The following is a 21622-nucleotide window of genomic DNA, read 5'->3' as shown; positions in this document are numbered from 1 at the left end:
TCACTGGGTGTGAAGGAAGACCAGGAAATAGTCAGGGCCAAGGACAGAAACTTTTAAAATATCATACTATTATCCCTCAGATTATCTTAAGGGATGCAGACATACAAATAGGTTTGCTCTTAACAAAGATAACTTACTCCAGCAGTGGTTTGGAGACAAATAGATTTGGTGGCGATGAGGAGGAGCCAGGGAGGTTTAGTTTCATCTTATTGGCAACATTTTTTCAATACACTAACAAAAAAACTTGTCTGGAATGATAACATACAATTTTCTGTTTCTGCTTTGTGTGTATAGACAAGAAAAGAAAGATTTTTAAACTTCCTATTTACTATGAATGAAACAGGTTTTATTTTGAAGCAGGAATACAAGACTGAATTAGATTATGCTAATACAGAGGTCTGAGATAGAACAAATGATTGCTTGGAAATATTAAATTTCTTGATTAAGAAGATGTTGTTAGTTGCCCCCAAACCAGCACCTGGATAGAATACTTAAGAAAGTCTTAAATGAGGCTGGAACACAAGAATGAGAAAATCAACAAAAGTTAATGACTGAGCAAGGTTGTATAAACTATTACTTAATCCCAACTGAGGGTTTTCTGAGCCACTGGGGAACTGGGTTCAGGTTGATAGACAAGAATAAGGTTAGTAGGAAACACAGCATTAAACAAACAACAGTTCAATTTGTGATTTACCTGTACTTCAGAGTACAAAAGGAAAGCTTTACAAACAGCAAGAAAGGTAAAATGAAGCCATGCCAACACTGTTATTAAAATAATTGGCCAGCCATTCACTGGAACAGAGATTTTATTATACATTGGCAGTGAAAATTGAAAATGTGACTGTTTCTTAACTAGTTCTTGAACCACCAGCATACACAGTATTAACTAAGGTGCTGGGAGTTTTAACAGCTGGTTCCAAGAACCAAGTGCAGGCAGGGGAAGCTTTCATATCTAAAGATCAAATACTTAATTAATATTTACTTATGAAAATTTGGGTGTTTACTTTCCAAATATTTCATAATCCCTCTTTTTTCATGAGTTCATCTGCATTCAATTGGATTGTTATCTTATCACCAGGGTTATAAGACATCAAATAGCATACAGTTAACACCATGGTTACCCTAGATCTCACAATCATTTGGAGGCTTTTATTTGTAATAAGAAAACTTTCTTTTGTTAGGTGTGGAGAAGTCCTGATGTACGTTTTTGTGTCTGATCTGTAACTGTGCCACAAATAGTGAACTCCAAAATTTCAATACTGAGGTCAATTTGTTTTTCTGTGCAGAATCTACTAAAAACAAACAGAAACAGGAGACAGGCATGAAACAATTATGCTACCTGCTCAGCCTAAAAGATGTAATTGCTACTCATGTCTCATGTTTTTTCTTAAGCATTTGGTTAAAAAAAAAATATAGACAGGAAAATCTCAGAATTTCAAAATTTACCATAATATGGCATTACTTTTCAAAGCAGGCATATAGAAAGCGGGTCCTCTTTGTATATGTCAATAATCTCTGCTTTGACCTTTTGAAATTAGTTACAAGTTTTACCTACTTTGTTAAACTACTTATATATTACAAATCATTTTGCAAATATCGATTAATATCCTTAATATCAGTTCAGTAACAGAACTGATCCTGGCGCTTTGCATGCCCAACTCTACTTGAATCAATGTCTTTCCTATAGCTGTTCTGACAGTAAGAGTGAATTTAGTTGAGAGAAAGAAACATTGCTCATTGTTTTCCACACTGGCTCCAGATAAACCCAATGTAATTGCTATTTTTCACATTAGAAATACTTCTCAATTACTCTTACTAATACATTTATTCATTCTTGTTTATCGTGATGTTGGAGCCACAAATAAGTTTACATTTAACAAATCGTCAGTTAGATTATATCCTATTAGAAATTCCTCTTCTTTATTCATTTAATTCAGTTCCTTAAGCCCCAGGATCACCTAATTTGACCTCATATTCACCTCTGTTATTGTACTTTAGAACATTTCCAGAGTCTTGGACCTTCTCATATTATTGCATATTGGAATAATAATATTCTCACTTTCCTATTATTTTTCCTGAGGTTGTTTGTAACCCCTATACACAGTGTACTCTTGTAAGCAGTTTTTTACACTCAAGATTCTGGTCGCCTTACTGGAAAATAAATAGTCGTCTGCCTGTAATTATAGCCTTCAGGAAGGGGCAAGCCAGTGACCTCTCTGACTTGTAGGCACAGGAATAAGCCCTGAAGCCTCCTATTACCTTGGAAAACACCACTTCTTTCTTGGCCAAGCAAAAATAAACAAAATGAACACAAAGAAAGGTGAATATCTCTTCTGATGCCTCACATATCTTTTTACACCTGCATTTCAAATCTTTCTGGTCTGTAGAGATGACTAAAACAGTACTGTTTATGATACAGTCACACTTCAGCAATTCAGATCGTCTCTGATTATTGTATGAACACACAGATTTCTTTTGAGAAGCCAAGTTTTTCTATCAAATAAAATGAACACTATTGTCTATGATTTGCAAAGCATATGGTTAGGTACAAAGAAGCATGACAAAGTGCCTGCCCTACAAGACATAAACTTATTTAGATATTTGCATGATTAAATATACATAGATCAATGGGATTAAAATGACAGAGAAAGGCAAAATGTGTCTGTAGGTAAGGATGAAGGCATTGCCTATAAACCGGAGTGATATAAGGATGGCACTAACTGGAGAGCACTCCCTTGTACATTCATAGTTGCTCATGATATCCTTGTGAGCACTTGTCTCTTCTTTGGCCCTCCATGCGCATGATTCTCATGAGAAGGAAACGGTCTAAAAATGGATGCAATTGTGCAGGGCAGAGTACAGTGCACAGAAGCAGAAAGACGGTGTAACTTGGGATCACTTCAGCATCACATTCCCATGAATTCTATTAATGTTTATAATTTTGATAATTTCAAAAGAGCTTATTTTGTGTGTTCTCAGATTCTCATGTTTCTCTTGGTTATAAAATGTATTGGTAACAGGGCAATCCTCTCCTCCCCCAAGAGGAACATGTTCTTCTGACAAATAGGGTCTCAAGTGTTGGTCATAGAAGGAAGAAGAAGGAAACAAAGAAGAAACAACTTGGTCTGTATAAGAAATAGTGATTTTTCAATGAAGTTGATTAAGGTGACAGGCCAGGAAAGGCAGTGAGTGTGAGCACAATCTAAAGTATGTTCTTAGCTTCTAGCAATCTACATATTATTTTCTTCATATGAAAAAGAACCGCATCATAAAAAGTAACTTAATTCATTTAGAAATCAAAAGAATTATTTAAACACATTTACAGCTATTTATTTTAAGGCAGGGAATGTTTTAAAAAGTTAAATTCTCCAGCATTGTATTACTTCTTGTGATGTTTTTCTAAGTGTAAGAAAGTATGTACTAATGACCACAACCCACTTAAGAAAGCTGATTAAATGTAGCAGCTTGTGGTTAAGATGTAAAGCTCACGAAATAGGTAATGACTATTAGTTTATATATTTGCCCAGGTACTAAAGACATATTGCATTTTCTAAAGTTTTAAGGTTTATATAAAAGTTAGCATCCACCTCCTTAGGACAGCCTTTTGTAACTCGACTACCAAATTTAGATATTCCCCTCTCATTTGCATTCACAAATAAATAAAATTTGTGTATTTCCCTCACAGCATATTTCATAAATTATCATGATGTGTTTGTTCATTGGTATGACCGAATGTTTACTGTCATCTTCACCAGTCTATCTGCTTCTTGAAGACAGGCACAGTAGAGCTCATAATGAGCTCATTGTAATGAGCTCTGCTGTACCTGTCTTCAAGAAGCAGATTTAGAGATTAAATGTTATTAAATATTTAGAGATTAAATACTATCAGGTTTAGAGATTAAATAAATGTCTGCTGAATTTCTTGTTGAATCTTGGTTACATGAATTAATCCTTTCCTGTCTCCTGCTGAAAACAATGATTACAAGGTTTTTGCCCTTTTATGCACTAAATAAAATGGTTAGGCTTCTAGCACTTGGCTTAAACTAATAAGATGAAAGAACAAGCAGGTAATGCAATTAGCTTAAGATAAATGGAAAATATTGCACATTTTATTGTCAAGATATTTTTTAGAGATATTCGTTTTCACTATTGACTGCTACTGCATTAGTGCTTGTAATCTCCTTAGTGCATTAGCACTAAATACTATTGATTCACTCAGAGCTAACAGACCAATTTCATCTTTGCATTTTCCTCATTTCCTGGGCATGACTTCACCTATAGTTTAGTTAGCAAACTGATTGCTAGATGCAGGTGTTAACCGGGCATTTTAAATTTAAAACATCATTAGAAAATTTAATATCATACAAATTTACTTTTCTGATACACAGACACAAATTTTAGCTAATCACGACAAACTACAAATTTTGAGAAGACGACTCAACAAACTTAATTTTTATAAAATCAGCCCTAGAAGGGAATGCTTTACGAATCAAAACTAACCTTAATTCACTTCTTTTACCTAGGGCACAATTTGAAGTATCATCTACCATTTTAATGTCCTTGGACTCATGAACATTTTGGTGATTTACCCAAATAAGACAAACAAAGTCAGACTTTACTCGGAATTCACAATATATTTTTTTTGATTTATAGTTATACTGTTCATAAATCATTTTTCCCCACTTGTGATCACCAAGAATGGTTAAAACAAAGTTTTAATCTAAATTAGCATGCAATTGCTAGACATTTTTCTTTCCTCCTGTGGGAAGACGGAAGAATATTTTTGAAGCATATATGGGTAACTACACTTTGTCTGCTCCAACATTTGCCTAGGTCTGGGGTGAAGTGCAGTAAACTGCTTCCCAAGGCAGAGTGAGGCTTTTAGAATCGGAAGTCAACATGGCTCAGCAAGTAATTCACATGCAAATGAACCTGCCTGGAACATTTTAGTTAGAAAAAATATGTAATTAGCAGACTGGAATATATCCAGGATCCTAGATTTGGTTACCACATTCACTATTTAAAAAAAAAAAAAAAAAACAAGGGAAAGAGTTTTAATGACTTCAGGACTAGCTGAGCCCTTGGTTCCACTTTCCTGATAACGAGCACTTTACAGTCCTCCCTGGGCGCTGGAGATGTGACTTAGGGCACACATCTGGGCTCTGAGTCATTCTGAACTCTGTGTGCCCACTAAATCAGTATCTGTGCCAATCCATGAATAAGCAGCGGCAGAAATTCCTGGAGGATCTTCTATCCAAATTCTGACAGGTCCCCATTTTTCTTATTAGACCAGGGAGATGTAAACATAGGGTAGGATGGCCACTGATAAGGCAGAAGTCTGAAGTAAGGATGTAACACCCAAAATGTGAAACAGTATTTGGAGTAAAAAATCCATTATTACTCAAGGATGTTCATATCCTTATCAATGCAGCATCCCACATTTTCCCAGAGATCTCTAATCATGTTTATGGCAATGAAAATATCGTGTCAGAGTTGTGGATTCAAAGTTTTTAATTAACATTTGGGGTTTACAAAAATCAACTTTAAGATTTATTTCATTTTGTACAAACTTTTTACTGTTTGAGATATCAGTTTTACCAAATGAATCTCCATGTAGAAATCAACTACATAAATAAGACACAGGTCATAATGCCCCTGCTTGAAAGGACATTAAGAAGAATGTCGAATTAATTTAAAATGCATGTGGCATAGTTAATGCTTCATTCCCCACATGAGTGAGAGATATTATCAATCAAATCATTAATTAATATAACCCACAAGTAAAACCTACCAACAGCTTGGTGACAGTTTCAGCATTAATTGTGTTCTCTTGCTATTAGCTTATAAAAACATTCTGCCTTTGCCTTTTCATCTTTCCTGGGGTAGAGAGACCTGTGAATGAGCCAGCAGGAGGAAGGGAAAAGGCAAAAGGAATTAGTGGCTCATTCTGTCACATGTTTTCTAACACTCCCAGGGTGTGTTCAGTGATCTCAGGGGGTGTTACAAAATTCTGGAAAGAAATTAATTTCAAATTTATTTTAATAAAGTAATGCAATATGCCACTTTTCATGGAATGAGTTATTCAAATAAAGAAGTTAGGAAGCAGTGAATCCCTGAGCCTGGGAGAGGATGAAGTAGTGTCTAGAGAAGAACAAGAAATCAAATGTAAAATTAATAACCTTTTACTAACAGTTTTAAAGAAAGTTCATTGAATCTTTGTACCTCAAGGACTTTCTTTCTTGTAAGATTTTGCTTTGGTAGCTATTACATTTGGCATATAGCCAAGATACTTAGTATTTAGGTTTGGAAGACTAATATTAAGAATGAAGAATCCTTAACATTTTTCATATTGAATAACATTTTCTCATTTTTGAGCACAATAAGTAAAAAACTCTATACTCTGAGTTCACATTTTTCATTCCTAATACAAAATACATTCTCTTGAGAGCGCTAGATTGTTTAACTAAGGCATGCCAAGCCAGTATAATTACACGGATGCTATTTGTAACATTGACTCCACATTCACAGTTCAAGTGGTGTGGGAGATTATAGATATATGGCCTAGAAAAGTTATAAATCTTTGTTTATTTTATTAAATATTACTAGACATGCCCTGAGGATGACAGATCAATAATGGTCCTTGTGGTTTCCTGATGGAAGGTTGCAATTATTTTCTTCCATTACAACTTAAAATGTAACTTGATTTTACTCATCTATCATCTTTATAATCATAATAAAGAAACATCACTGTATGTTTATTTTTCTGCCTATTCCTATTATTTCTTTTTTGCATCTTGTTTTGATTTTTTCTCCTTAAAAATTGTTCTAATCACTCCGCTTTATTCCTTCGATGGCTCTGAGTGGTGACCCTTTAACTTTGGCATTCTGTGAAACGGAGATGGAAAATTACTACCTTAAGTTTCCTTTATTGTGGGAAGCAGTTGGCTACTCTTTGAATTTGAGTATAAATGATATTTAAAAACAAGGAAGCCTGATACAAACAACCTATGAGGTTGACTTTTTCTAAAACTGCATTATCTGCAAATTCTTGAATGCAAGATATGACAAGGTACATAAGAGTAATATCTTACATCATGGATGGTTAGGATTCAAAGTGAGAGGAAGGAGAACAACTTATATTTTCTAACTTGACTATAGTACAGTTTTGATTCAATTGTCTTTCTCTCCATCCTCTGCCCCCTGAAACTACCATCATCCCTCACCCTATCTTTTTTTTTTTTTGGAACTATTAAATCTTAACAACAACGTAACACAAATTAAGCATTATGGAGATAGATAACACAACAGTTAGAGAGGAAGTGAAAGACCCTTATAAGTAATAGAACCGGAATATGCCTCTTCCAGAAAATAATCAAATCATTTGAATTTGCCTTTCTTTACACAAGTATTCTTTAGCATAATAGCTGCTATTTATTTTGTGCCAAGGACTAAGTTGGGACCTTTTACAAACATTATTAATATACTTGTCAATACAATAGTCCTGCATGCAGGACAATGAGTTTGGAGTTTAAATAATGCTCTCATAGCCATTCAGGTAGAAAATAGCAGGGTTCAGATTTGAACCCACATCTCTGACTCTAGTCTCCTTCCATTAAGCCATACTGTCTCCCAAAGAGCTAAATTTATAGTTATCTTATTGTGCCAGATACTTCATATACATTATCCCAAATTTTCACAAAACCCTGTGAAGTAGGTATTGTTATCTATATGTTACCAATGAGAGTCAGGCTCCAAGAAGTTAGGTAATGTGTCAGAAGTCACATGGCTGCTATGCAGTAAACCAGGACTTCCACCAGGTGTGCCTGTCACCAAACGTCATGCTTTTACCCTTCACTTGATCCATCATCGGTCATTAAGGTGATCAAGATGTTGGTGAAAATATTTGCTACAAGTCTTTCAAATGCTTACCTGTAGAGTAAAACTTTGATAACAGAATTGCAAGAAAAGCAGTGTCATGTGTTAATTGTATTTTCTGAAAGGCGAGAGCTATTTCAAGAACCCTTTTCTAATTTCAACTTTGATTAGATTTTTAAATAAAATGTATTATTCTACTTATTTTAATAAATATTCTATAACTTAGGGAACAGGATCTTTGCTGATTTGGGGACTGAAAAAAAATCCTCTTATTCTGTATCGATTCTCATTTGTAGAAGTTTGGGCCAATGTGTACTGATCCCCGTTTTTTTACTGAAATTGTCACATTAATCAATCCCTTATATGTAAGAGACTGTTAGAGCTTCCACAGTATTAAAATTAAATTCCACTAAATTTTAAGCAAGTTTGTGAAACTTTTACTACTGCTTATCCTCAAATAGAGATGAGGGTTTTTTTCTCCCTACATATGGGTCTTTACAAAGCCTCCATCCATATTATGGGATAATTTTCTCAATTATTTTGAATAATTATGTGCTGTTTAGAGAATATGCATTAGCCTAAAACAACTTCAATCAATACTAATTTAGGATGCTTATAGAGGTTGATTGATGAATAGGTAAAGGAGGAGGTAAATATATTTAAAAAGATTTAGTAATTAGTTGTGGATGTATAATCTCGTACCCAGTTTTGGAAGTCACTGTAAACAAATTCTTTAGAATCACTTTCAAAAGCAACATAAAACACAGTCACATTGTGAGGATCAAGAATATATTCTTATAGAACAACTGATACAATCAACAACATTTGTATTCTACAAATGGGCACCTGTGGCTTGGGATAAGTTTCCAGAAACAGCATCTTATGTGGAGGCAAAGAGTTCTGAAGCACAAATGACTTATGGGTGAAGATGACAAGCACTGGGAATTATCAGATAACTCAAAAGAGGGCTTTTGTGATGTCATGAATGTGAGAAGATGCATGTGAAGAGTTTGCATAGACATATTTCACTAAATGTGAGACTGGGAAAAGCAACATAATATGTGATCCTCAATAAGCAAGTCAGGCCTGGGACACCTGCTAGACCCCTAAAATGTAAAAGGCCCTTCCCTGGCACTCCCATTATCTGATCCTGTGATAGAAATGCTTTTTGCACATGGTGGAGAGCTCAAGGGGTGCCAAAAAATCCCTCTTTCGGCAATGTGTCAATTCTGAGGACTGCGCAGAAGCCTGAGTGGAAAGTTACTGCTACAGCTTTCTTAACCTTGTCCACAGAGTACACAAGAGTCCTTTTATAAATGTGTTAGAGATGTTAAAAACAAAACTACAATATGTTTGCCTTTTCACCAAACTTTACGCCAAAGTGAAAACTCAGTTCCAAGAAATTATTAAAAGGGTCACCTGATTTCTGGCCAAGACAATTTCTGGCCAATCTGCTAAGACAAAATGGAGTCATCTTATTGCTTGAGAGTCTTCCTCAATGGCTTTGATCTTGTAATCATTTTGTTTTTTTGTGTGTGATGAATGGCTCTAGGTGCCTTCATTTTGGCATTAAGCTAGGAAATGATTATATGCTCATTACTGGAACAATCTGAGGTCTTCTGTGGTTGGGGTATACAAAGAGAGAGAATACGTGTAGTCTCCGTCTCAGAAGAAGTTTGATCTTTGTAACAAGAGAAGATAAATAGGCAAATAAAAAGAGGAGGTTTGAAGGTATTTGTCTGTGGAATTTGGCCAGTGTAAAAGTTGGCTTCCTTTGTAAGAAGGAAGTTGGCAAGTTCCATCTTGTTTTCCACAAGAATTTTTCTGATGGGAGTGATAATGGTTTCAGGTGTGGCTACTGCATTTTGGGCATTTTTCCTGGGCGATAAAACTGACCTGAATTTCATTGGATAAGCCTGTCTCCTTGTTTCCCTTGGAACACTAAAAAAGGCCAAGGGGTAGGATAAAATTCAGACGTTTTGAGAATTTCAAGAATTGTTAAGTACTTTTACATCTAAGAGTTGAAATATACAAAATTTTAAAAATGAGATAAGATGTCAATATACCTTTATGAAGTCTCTTTTTTTTTCTTGCCCTACCCCTCTTTCTAATTTTTAACAAAATAAGATTTAAATAGAAAATTTATGTGCTCTAGGAGCCCTGGGGGAATTCCTAATAGACTCTTTTAAAACTTGTGTCTCAAAGTCAACTTATTAGATGCAGAAAACTATCTTCTCTGTAATGCTGTTAATATTACATTTTTATTTTCTAACCTCAGGTTTCTGAAAATCATTTTGTTTGCTTTCATTCTTTTGTAGTTTCTAGTAAAGAAAAGGGGCAGCTTCATGAGGAATTCTATTGCTTCTTTGCAACATATATTAAATGTGTGCAGGGGGAAATAAGTCTTAGTTGGAATATATGTGCATGTATGTTATGTATATTCATAGACTACTTTGGAAAAGAGAGGAAGGAAGCTTTGTTTTTAGTTCACCAAAAGACAAACTGACTTTCTTGGAAGTGTTTTCCTAGCATCATAAAAAAGTTAACTACAGTTTCCATCTAGAGAAGTATCCCAGACATTTCAGCAAAAGTCAACCAAATGTTTCTGAATTCATATGCTCTTACCCCTCAGCAAATTATATACTTCATGCTCTCAGGGACGTATTTAATGTTCTTTCTGATTGCAATGATAACCTTTATATCTTAGATTGAAAACTGCTAAAGTGAGTAAGACATACCTTTTCAAAGTCAAACTGTCTTTATAAAAGCTATACTATTTGTTTATTCAGTTATGATCATAGTCAGGTCCATATTCCAAATCTGGCCCAATGCAAGAAACTCAAAGCCACAATAAACATTCAGTTTGGTGTTCTCCATTTGGCACAAGATGATTAACTGATTAGCAGGAAAAATTCTCCGGGTTTAGCTGGTAGCTGTTACTATATTTAAATCACAGCACAAAGAACATCTCCAATAGCTCCTATGAAAATACCATTTCATATAAGTATAAATAATCATGAACCAAAATATTTATGCTTATAAATGTCAAATACCAACCAAGAACATGCCAAAATACAACTTGGTAGACACAAGTCTTTTCCAGAAGGAAGTACATGATTAAAGTCAAGCTCTGAAGGAAGGATTTGAGAGCAAACATTTCCTCTCTACTTTTCCAGGTTATTTAGGGAAGTATACTAGCTCATTTAAAAATGTATTATTTATCAGCATTTCAGAAGAGATTTTTAAAAGTTAAGTTCCTTTATCAGTGAGAGAATATAATCTCATAAGAAACAATTCTTTAAAACCTACAAATTAGCTTGAGTATATTGTAAAGGTTGTAGAGATTATAAAGAAATGTCAATAATTATGTTTTATGGGAATTGCTGTTGTGATAAAATCCACATAAATCTGATCCAAAGGACGAAAACTTATATGAGAAATAACTTTAATATAATCTGATGTGTCACAAACATGCAAATCTGAACTGTAAAAATATATTTTCTTTTAGTTACCATATTACCTTCTAAAGACATAATTTTAGGTGTGAATGAAGATTCAATTTCTAAAATCTGCAGCTATTTTGGATAAATACCACTTACCCAAGCACAAAAGAAGCCCTGGATATTCTTTTTGAGGCTGATACTTATTCTAATTTATACCTCACAGTTTGTAAGTGGGGAACATATGTGACTTACCCTATTAAAACAGTGCTCATGATTGGGTCCGTAAAAATGCTGGAGACATCTCACGTTGTTTTTGTTGACGATCTTGTTGAAGAAGTCGTTGACATATTTGATAGGGAATGCACACACGGCAGATCGATCCATTGGTTCGGCAGAATCTGGCTTGCTTTGTGCAAACACCCCGAAGAGAATGTCATCATTCAGGCTGGCTCCTATTTGCCTCGCAAGTTGGGCCCCTGGTTTGCTGACGTATGCAGCCTGAAGGATATTAAACACTTCCTTTTTTGTGGATCTCTTTTTTCTCTTTTCTGTGAGAATACACTCCAGAGGCATTTCCATGTAGGAATGCAATGCAGAGTTTATGGAACAGAACCTGATTATTCTTGTGTGAAAAGTCTGAGCATTTAGAGTTTCCCTTTGGACCGTCAAGAAGTAAATAAAATTGTTGCTTTCAAAGGCATGGACGTACTTAATGGGGTAAGAATCTCTGAACTCAGGTAAAACATCAACGTAGGACTGGTCCGTCAAAAACATAAAACCATCTCTTGTTTCCTTTAGCCTTCTCACTGATATCGAATGCAACGAATGATCTGGGAAATAAGAAGAATTTATGGTATTGCCTACAAAGAAGTTGAGGAACCTCTCCTTTACAGATAAAAGGACTTTGGTTCCGAGGGCGCTCACCACGCAGTCAGGACACTGGCTGGGCTCTTCTGTCTGCGGGGAGAATACGCAGTGAACCTCCGACTGAATGTCAGCAGTATGATTGCGGGGAAAGACATGTCGCTGGCAGGTTCCTCTGTTGACGCTGCCACAGCTAATGAGTTGGTCGTCATAGTAGGTGTCGACAACCAGAGCCATGTTGATGTTATCTTTCCAAACTCCTCCTGATAAATTGGCTTTGCTGCTGCAGTCCTGACATGGGAAACAATCTGGGTGTTCCAGCACAGGCCCCGTCCTGTGCTCAGCAACCTTCTGAAGGTCTTCCTCATTTAAAACGTAAATGTAGTTAGTGGCACCAAGGAAAATGTGATGCTCATGTAGAATGACATTCTGGATGGGTGTTTCTGCAGTGAAGTTGGGAAGCTGATACTTCATATTCACATTCATCTCGGACTTCGTTAGTGCCTCTTTACAGTCCCCATTGCTCCTTTGCACCAAGGTAAATAGGAGCATGAGGATGCCAGGTGCAAGCACAGCGGGGGCCTTCATTGTGAGAGGTTTATCTGTCAAAATAAGTTCAAGGCAAGAGAAGTTCAGTTGTTAGAAACAAAGAAGAGAAAACTGAAGGACCTATACCATTTAAACTATCAGAAATAAAACTTCCCAACTGGATTTTTACATAGAAGGAAAGCAAAAACTCTAGCCAATTTCACATAAAGATGCATTGTGCAGAGGGACATGACTCCACATAGTTTAATTTTAGGACTCAAGGCATGAACGAATAATTTTAGAGAACCACTGAGATGCAAACAATGTTTTGTATTAAGTTTGATACAGTAGCTAAGTTAGACTCATTCAGCAATGAAAGAAAAAACATAGCGACTTTCTTTCTTAACCCCTTGCTGGTTGTTTAATGTGGTTTAATAACTGTAGTTAATGACTAGGTTGGTATTTAAACTTTCTGTGTTAGTCAAGTAAAGGAACTGCGGTTCAGATTCATTTATTCTAGAAATCACAGCAGGCATTGTTTCCTTGGGAGCATGTAGAATTACTAGGCTAAATTTAGCTTCCTTTTGGAAGAAAACAATCATAAATTCTAGAAGCAATATGAATACATGCTGTTTATAGGATTTTGTGTGGAGAGGAAAGGTATGGTTATAATTTGGCTATAGTTAACCTATTGTTTCAGACAGACAAATGTTTAATGTAAGATCACTGGGAACTGAAAAACATCAGGCTGAAAATGTATAAAATAAAACATAATCTTCAGAACTAAAGTCCTAGAACTACTTCTCAGGAAAAACAACATATTTTTTCATTACCAAGTCAAAAAGCTATTTAGTAAAAAGAACATTATTTTAACATTCCATTGTATGCATATAGACAGTATTTCTATGAGGAAATGTGAGTGGGCTTGTTATTCAGTTTTTAAAACTTAAGGTGCGTAAGTTACAAACATTGTGAGTTCTACTTATAATAATTATAGACAGGGCAGTAGGTTGGAAAGGAGAGGCCTTTGAATGAATAGAAACTAAATAAGTATGACTTTTTTTAATAGCATAATACTGATAGGACAGAGGGAGCCTCTAAAAACATGCTAGGCATTATGGCTGTGCCAAAGACTAACCCTGGATCTACAAAACCACATCAGAAATCACTGAGCAGCTGGTATATGCAGGGCTCTGTGCTTGTACTATGAGAAATGGGATATAGCCCCTGCCCTTCAGTGAAGCTGCAATGTGGCTGAGTGATAACACACATATGCTGATTATTGTGGCACTGTACATGGCATTATAGTACTCTGCATAGCACAAACCAAAAGCGGCAAGTGTTAAGGGAAAAAGGCACAGCCTGTACTTTGGATTATTATGATCATGAGAAATAGAAACAAGTTCACTAGGTTGTGAGGTCCAGGAGAGCAAGGACAAGGTCTATTTGGGTCATCACTGTATCCCAAGTACCTGGTACAGTGCCTGAGATGTAGGAGGTATTAAACAAATATACATTGAATACATGATGAATAAAAATTAAGCCGTAAATTCAAAGCTTCATAGCAGTTAAGTGTAGTAGACAAAATTTGCATCCAAAACTTTTTGACTCCGAGTCAAAAATCATTTTACCCTGCTAAGAGTCTAAGAATTGGGGACTTTAAGAAGTGATTGATAATCATTAAAGAATTTTGAGTTAGAGAGTCATATGATGAAGGCTTTACTCTAGATTGATCTGGAGGCAGGGTGGCCTAGAGCAGAGAGAACTTGGCAATGGAAAGACCAGTTGACAGCCTATTATTATGTCCCATAATGAGGTAACAAGGGCCAGAACAAATATGGTAGCCCTAACGAGAGAAGGGATGAATAAGGAACATATTTGAATAAGTAGGATTTGATACCCTAATGTATCAAACACAGCACAAAAAGGAAAGCAAAGATGATTAGCAGTTATCTGGAAAAAGTATAACAAGTTATAAAACTAGGGTAGACTGCACTAGGAAGTTAGGCTGAATATATGGGAGTGATAAATTGGTTTTAACCATGTTGAGCCGGAAATGAGTGCATGTTCTCCTACAAGGATGACTAGTAGGTTTTATGTTATTCACCAGGAAGCAGGTGCCTGGAACAAGTGAAGAATGAAAACTCTGAGCAGACACAGAATTAGTGCCAAAGAATAGAGGTGGAAATGAGAAGGATTCTAAGAAGCCTGCCTTTACTGGGAAAGTGACATGATCAGTCCCAGGTGAAACAGTGTCTGTCCCAGGTGAGATACATGAGTGTCAGGTATTCGCCATTGCTGCACTAGAAGGAATAAAAATTTAGAACTCGATTGGCAGAGTAACAGAGGCTCCACTCGGACTAGAAATAAACTTTGCACATTATCCGCATAGAAGTGATGGTTCAAACCAAGAGTGGGTATGTTCCTCATTGGACTTGGTGAAAGAAGAGAAGGCAAATGACCTAAATCTTAGGGAATACCCAAAATGGAGAAATCTGTGGAGGAGTCAAGAAAGGATAAGGTCAGTAAGGCATCAAGAGAGCCAATATTGCACTGTGTCACAAAAGCCAGGCAAGGGTCTCAAGAAGGAGGATGTGGTCCACATGGAAGCTCTTTGTTGACCTTCATGACAGTAGTTTCTTTAGTAGTGTCAGATGTTAAATTGAGGGAATGGGTGATGAAGTAGTAGAATGTTTGGGAAGACAAGCAGAAGGAGCAACAGGGTGAAAAGGAGTTTATTCTTAAATTGGGGGAAAGACATAGGCTTGTTGGCAGGACCCTCCTTTCTTCTGCTAACACTTATTGAATGTCTACAAAGGCAAATGCCCTTCCCAGGGAAGCTCAAGTTACTTGATGGAGGCAGTGAGTTAACAGCTATTGGAATGCAGAGGAAGGGAGACCAACTTGACTGGAAATGATGCTAGAGCCAAGTCTCAAAGGAGGACAAAGGATGAAAATTCCTGGCCAGGGGCAGTGGGTCATGTCTGTAATCCAAGCACTTTGGAAAACCGAGGCAGGCAGATCACTCGAGGTCAGAAGTTCAAACCCAGCCTGGCCAACATGATGAAACTCTATCTCTGCTACAAAAAAAATAGTGCGGCATGGTGATAGGGTCCTGTAACCCCAGCTACTTGGGAGGCTGAGGCAGGAGAATTGCTTGAACTTGGGGAGCCAGAGGTTGCAGTGAGCCAAGATCGTGCCTCTATACTCCATCCTGGGAGACAAAGCCAGACTCTGTCTCAAAAAAAAAAAAAAAAAAAAAAAAAAAAAAAAGAAAAAGAAAAAAGAAAAGAATGCCTAGCAGGCAGAGCAGTTTATGCAAAGGTATGGAGGCAGTAGAGAGCACGTGACATGGTCAGGAGAACTGCTAGTAGCTGAGTTTAGAAAGTGGGTAAACCAAGCTGGCAAATGAGAGAGAGAAAATTATTGAAGCAGTACTCCAAAGGAACATACTTGAGAGCCCTGGAACATACAGTGGCCACTTTTTTTTACTTTTGGAGACAGAATCTTGCTCTATTGCCCAGGCTGGAGTGTGGTGGCACCATCTTGGCTCACTGCAATCTCTACCTCCCCGATTCAAGCGATTCTCATGCCTCAGCCTCCCAAGTAGCTGGAATCACAGCACATGCCACAACACCAGGCTGATGTTTTGTTTTTTGGTAACACATGGTTTCCCCACATTGGCCAGGCTGGTCTTGAGTTCCGGAGCTCAGGCAATCTGCTTTCCCAAAGTGCTAAGATTACAGGCATGAGCCACCATACTTGGCTTAGAGGTCACTTTTTCTGAGACAGCAGGAGAGGACGAGAAGTCAGATGAAGATTAGGGTACATGGTCATCTTCTGAAAGTGATGGACACAGAGGAAGATCCAGGGGTGTCAGACTGAAGGAAGAGGTTTAGCATGACTACAGCATGTATGCAAAATGAAGTCAGCAAGAAATGAATGAAAGGATTACTTAGTAACTCTGTGAGCTCCTTTAAGAGAAGATACCATTAGTACATGCTGTGATGTCCTCTTCACATTCATGAAAGATGGAAGAAACCAGAGCAGAGGGTCAAGGGCACAATAATTTTCAGGGTCCAAATGAAGCCATCTGATTGGGGATACAGGCTATGAAGGAATAAGCAAAGCTAGAGGACTGCAGTTGGACCAGAGGGCAAGATGAAACCTCAGTAAAGCAAAGCATTGGAAGAGGTATAAGCCATGTAATAATAAAAATAACAAGAACACGTATTGAGTGCTTACCATGTGAGAGGCATTCTGCTAAAGCCTTTGATTTACTCTTCATCAACGCCCTGTGAAGAAGGAAGTATTATTATCCTCCTCTTCTAGATAAGCAAACTTGCTAAAATCACACAGTTAGAACCAGGATTCAATTCCACATCTGCCTAACAAGAACACATCCATGCCGCTAAGTGCTTCGCTATACCAAAGCAGCTTCCCAAGCGAGGCGGGAGCATGCACTAGAACAGAAGTCAGACAATCAGACCTCTGATGTCAGCCCTTTCTCTCTCTAGTTGTGTGACTCCAGGCAATTGTCCACCTCTGAGTCCCAGGGTCTGATATTCTCACATGACTATTTTAAGGATCAAAAAGAGATCTCATCTATGAAAGCGCTGTGATCAATATAAAGTATATATAAATGTTTGCTATTTTATCTGTAATTCTCATTGTTTTGTAATGTACTAGTAAATTTTTGGTGCTGGTAGAGAGAATAACAAGGAATAAAAGGGAAGGATTAGGAACAAATTGCTCTACTAGCGGGCAAATACAAACTGTAAACCAACCGCAAATGTGTATCTAAGCCATCTATAGCATAATGGGAAAAATAAATGTCAGTGAAAAATTAACTGCACTTTTCAATATGGTATCAGTGTATCTAATAAAATTGAGCCTAAAAAAATAATTTATTGCTGTATTTTCTGTAGAAATGATAATGTAAGAAAGGAAACAAATGAATTATTATTGCCAAAAGGGAGAAAAGTATTATAACCAATTTTCATTAGTTGCTGTCCATTAATGCAGTACAAAGTGTGAGATGCTTTTTTTTCTTCTAGGCTTTTTGAAGGAGCCCTCAAAATGATCTGTAATCCCAGCACTTTGGGAGGTTGAGGCAGGTGATTCGTGAGGTCAGGAGATTGAGACATCCTGGCCAACATGGTGAAGCCCCAACTCTACTAAAAATACAAAAATTAGCTAGGTGTGGTGATGTGTGCCTGTGATCTCAGCTACTTGGGAGGCTGACACAGGAGAATCATCATTTGAACCAGGGAGTCAGAGGTTGCAGTAACAGAGATCACGCCACTACACTCTAGCCTGGTGACAGAGCAAGACTCAGTCTCAAAAAATATATATGTTAGAGATATTATATTAAGCTATGTTTTTAAAATAAGGTTCATATCTTAAGGTTGGCACATAAGTCACACACTGTACGAAACCTCAATGGACAAGAATCCAAGAAAATGTATGTACACATATAGAAATAGGCTTTTTGTTATTTCATTTGATGAGATGGAAAATCAGTGGGGAAGGAGAATATATTTTCTATTTAAAGAAAAACCCTTGCAGAACACAGTGGAGTTAGTACCTTACTCTCCTACACTTTCTTTACATTATCTGTTGCCATATGGTGATGCCATTTTTCAAGTGAATAAATCAAAGAAAGGTTAACATTTTTTTAATTAAAGAAAAAAATGGGACTAGCGATCATTGTTGACGACAGAATTTTTAATTAAAATATGGGTTTCTGTTTAAACCTCAGATAATGAGAAAATGGAATCACCAAAAACGCCCCATTTCCTTGATCATTCCCATTAATAAAGGCCCTTCCCCATTAACAAAGGTATGTGTTGGTCAGATCACATCTTTTCTGGCAAACGTTTTGCGTCCTTCCTAAGGAAAGGAGAGAGACCTTTTAGAAGTATTTGGCTGAGTTGGGCACTACAATTACTACTAGTTAAACGAGTGACAGCTGAGAGGCCAAGTGCACAGGCACTGGGCTAGATTGCAGGGTTTGAATCCAATCACTGTCTATGTTACCTTAGGCAAATAAGTCTAAGCCTCTATTTTCTCATCTAAAATATGGGCATGATTATAGTACCTACCTCATTTGTGAGACTTATTCTAAGGATTCAATGAGCTAATGCATGTAAATCACTAAGAACACTGCCTGGCACACAGTAGGTCAATACATGTTCTCTATTGTTTGTACATGTCCACCACAAATACTTGTAAGCATCTTAGTGTCAGATATCATACAGAGTGCTGAAGATACAAAGATGAATAAAACATTTTCCAAATGTCAGTGAGCTCTCAGGCGAGTAGTGGACATAGACAGGCTATAGTTTAAACTCAATATGGAAATGTCTATAGAGGCCCTCAAAGGGGAACTTAACCAGGATAAAAAGTCACGTGGGCTTACCAGTCAATCAGTCATGGTGTTTTCCTCATAAGGCATTCACAATTCTGAGGTCACACACTGGAGAGGACCTAGTTTTAGCTGCGGCAGTGGAGCTGGTTATTTGTATGACCCAAAGCAAGTCACCCAACTCCTCTGGCATCAACTGCTTTCTTATTTGAAAATGACAGTGCTGAACCAGCTGTGTGCTGAAGGCCTCTGGTGCTGGCTCCAGACAGCCTACTATGTACATCTCTTCCCAACTTGCGTTTCAGTGACCTCATCTTGGTAGCCTGAAATCAGCCATGGTGGATGTGCTGACACAGTAGAAATCGGCAAACACTACAAATCAGGGCTTGTTATTAAAGCCCATAGAGGGATGTTTATTAAATATTTAATGGCATTCTCCTGGGTGGAACTAAAGAACTTCACAGTATTTTCCAATTCTAATAATTTTCAACTCTGAGATTGTTCCTCTATGATTATATTTTACACCAATGCCATTGACTTGGCATATATTGCTTTCACTTCCTCTTCTATATAACTTGCCAGATATAGCTGTGTGAGCATTTTAATATTTATATTGGTAGTGAAATACTCCAGAAATACTTTCACTTTTTGTGTATTTTTGTCTTGATACATTTATCCCCCTATGATGTGTCTGGATCAGGCTTTCAATATAGACTGTCTTTTCACTGTTTCTGTTATTTTTGCTATCTAGTTGTAGCCATTTAACCAACTTGGAGTTCCTTACTAAAAGGAACACGTAAAGATGATTCAAACAGACTGACTAATTCATTCTCTTAAAACGTTGTACACATATCAGGTAAAAGTGAATCACTTATAAAACATTTCTTTATTTCATTTCAGATGAAAGTTTAAGGTAACGTCACTGGCAAAACATTTCCTGGGAGTGATCATCTTAATGGCACCTTGGCCACGAAACTATTGATATTTAGGAGTACTTCCTTTAAAGAAGACAGCTATGTTATTAACAGCTACAAATATCAGCTCAGCCTACCTTTAAAATCAGCAACTTGATCTGTCCATCATCTGCCTACCTTTAGTTTTCTCATTCAAGTAGCTTACATTGGTCTTTTCATTTCCCAGAAATACAGCAATACATTTAAATCTCTAAGTATTCATTGAGTACCTGCCAACACTATCACTGTCCTCATCATAAAAACATTGCAGAGCCTATGTGTATTGTATTCAAACCCTGATTCCTCAGGAAAAAACCCAACAGGGGTAATAGAATAAATTTTTTCTTAAGAGAGAGACTTTCTAAACCTTGACATGGATAATTTTGCTTTCTCTAGAAATTAATTTTCTTAGAGGTCATAACTTATAATTATGAAGATAGCACTTTATAGTGCACAAGATATGATCAGTTCCATCATCTCTTCTAATCATGATTATAATGTAAGCATTATTCCCATGTTTCCAGATGACAAAAGTGAGGTTCAAAGAGGAGAAAATATTATCTAAAATGTACTAAATAAGCAATTCAGTTCTTCTGAGTGTATTTCTAATTGTTTTAAAATGTATGGTGCTTATTGAATTGTTTTAAATTATTAAATTATTTGCATTTCCTGCAAAATATTTTTATTACGAAGGCATAGTATTTTAATAAACACTTCTTTTTACTTGCCCAGAATCCACTGTCTCTTACACTGGCAACTCTTTTTTTAAATTCTTAAAATTTTTTTTTTTTTTTTTTTTAGAGACAGGGTTTCTCCATGTTAGCCAGGCTGGTCTTGAACTCCTGACCTCAGGTGATCCACCCACCTCAGCCTCCTGATGTGCTGGGATTATAGGCGTGAGCCACCGTGCCCGGCCACACTGGCAACTCTTTTGAAAACTCTCCTTCTCCTATTTGCTGGGACTGTCAATTACACGGTCTACATCTTTCAACACAGAATGAGTGTGCAAACCAGTTTGGCCTTTCAATTAACTCTAATCTCTTGACAGGGAGCTTGGTCAGAGGTGAGTATGTAGCCAAAGCAAGGCCAAATAGAATCTCTTTTGGGATTTAATATGGATGCTGGGAGAGGGTCTCTTTGCTTCTGAGAGCATGAGCACGAAAGATGATGTTAACTTGGGATGTCTGATGCCCATCTTTGCCACTACATGGAGAAAGTCCACCTGAGCATGAAACTGACCCGAGAGGCCAGAGAGCCCAGATATGGAGAAAGACAGGGTCCTGATGTGATTGTTTGAGTATCTGTGTCCAGCCACGTCTTAAGCTAAGGGGAGCCAGTAAAATTTCTTTTCTTCCTTATTTCTTCTTTAAAATAAGTTTAATAATGATTCTTTTATTCTTTGCTCCTGAAAAAGTCCTGAGCTAACAATGTCCAGTAGAAAATACTACAAACTTGAGTTTAAACACAAAGTCAAGTGCATAAGCCAACTTTATGTAAAATATTCCAGTAATTGGGACAAAGATGATCTCTTTACTTGCTTGAATAATTACTTTATATGTTTCACGTTGCATTGGGGAATGTATTAATTAGTT

General features: G+C 36.8%; 1 protein-coding gene across 3 annotated transcripts in view; it reads right to left on the bottom strand.

The window, feature by feature from the left end:
• Nucleotides 1-21622, bottom strand: part of MET (MET proto-oncogene, receptor tyrosine kinase) — a 131129-nt gene that overhangs the window by 90238 nt on the left and 19269 nt on the right. For 2 of the 3 annotated variants that reach the window (XM_017535058.2, XM_037740804.1), the window contains exons 2-3: nucleotides 16956-17005; nucleotides 11571-12784 (exon numbers count right to left, since the gene is read on the bottom strand). In XM_017535058.2, coding sequence (XP_017390547.1) covers nucleotides 11571-12784; nucleotides 16956-16998 — 1257 coding nt within the window. In that variant the 5' untranslated portion in view covers nucleotides 16999-17005. The remainder of the gene's footprint in view (nucleotides 1-11570; nucleotides 12785-16955; nucleotides 17006-21622) is intronic. The other variant, XM_017535059.2, reaches the window with a different exon arrangement.

Source organism: Cebus imitator, unplaced genomic scaffold (assembly GCF_001604975.1).
Source record: "Cebus imitator isolate Cc_AM_T3 unplaced genomic scaffold, Cebus_imitator-1.0 Scaffold90, whole genome shotgun sequence".
Taxonomy (NCBI): domain Eukaryota; kingdom Metazoa; phylum Chordata; class Mammalia; order Primates; family Cebidae; genus Cebus; species Cebus imitator.
This window is presented reverse-complemented; position numbering and strand designations above follow the sequence as displayed.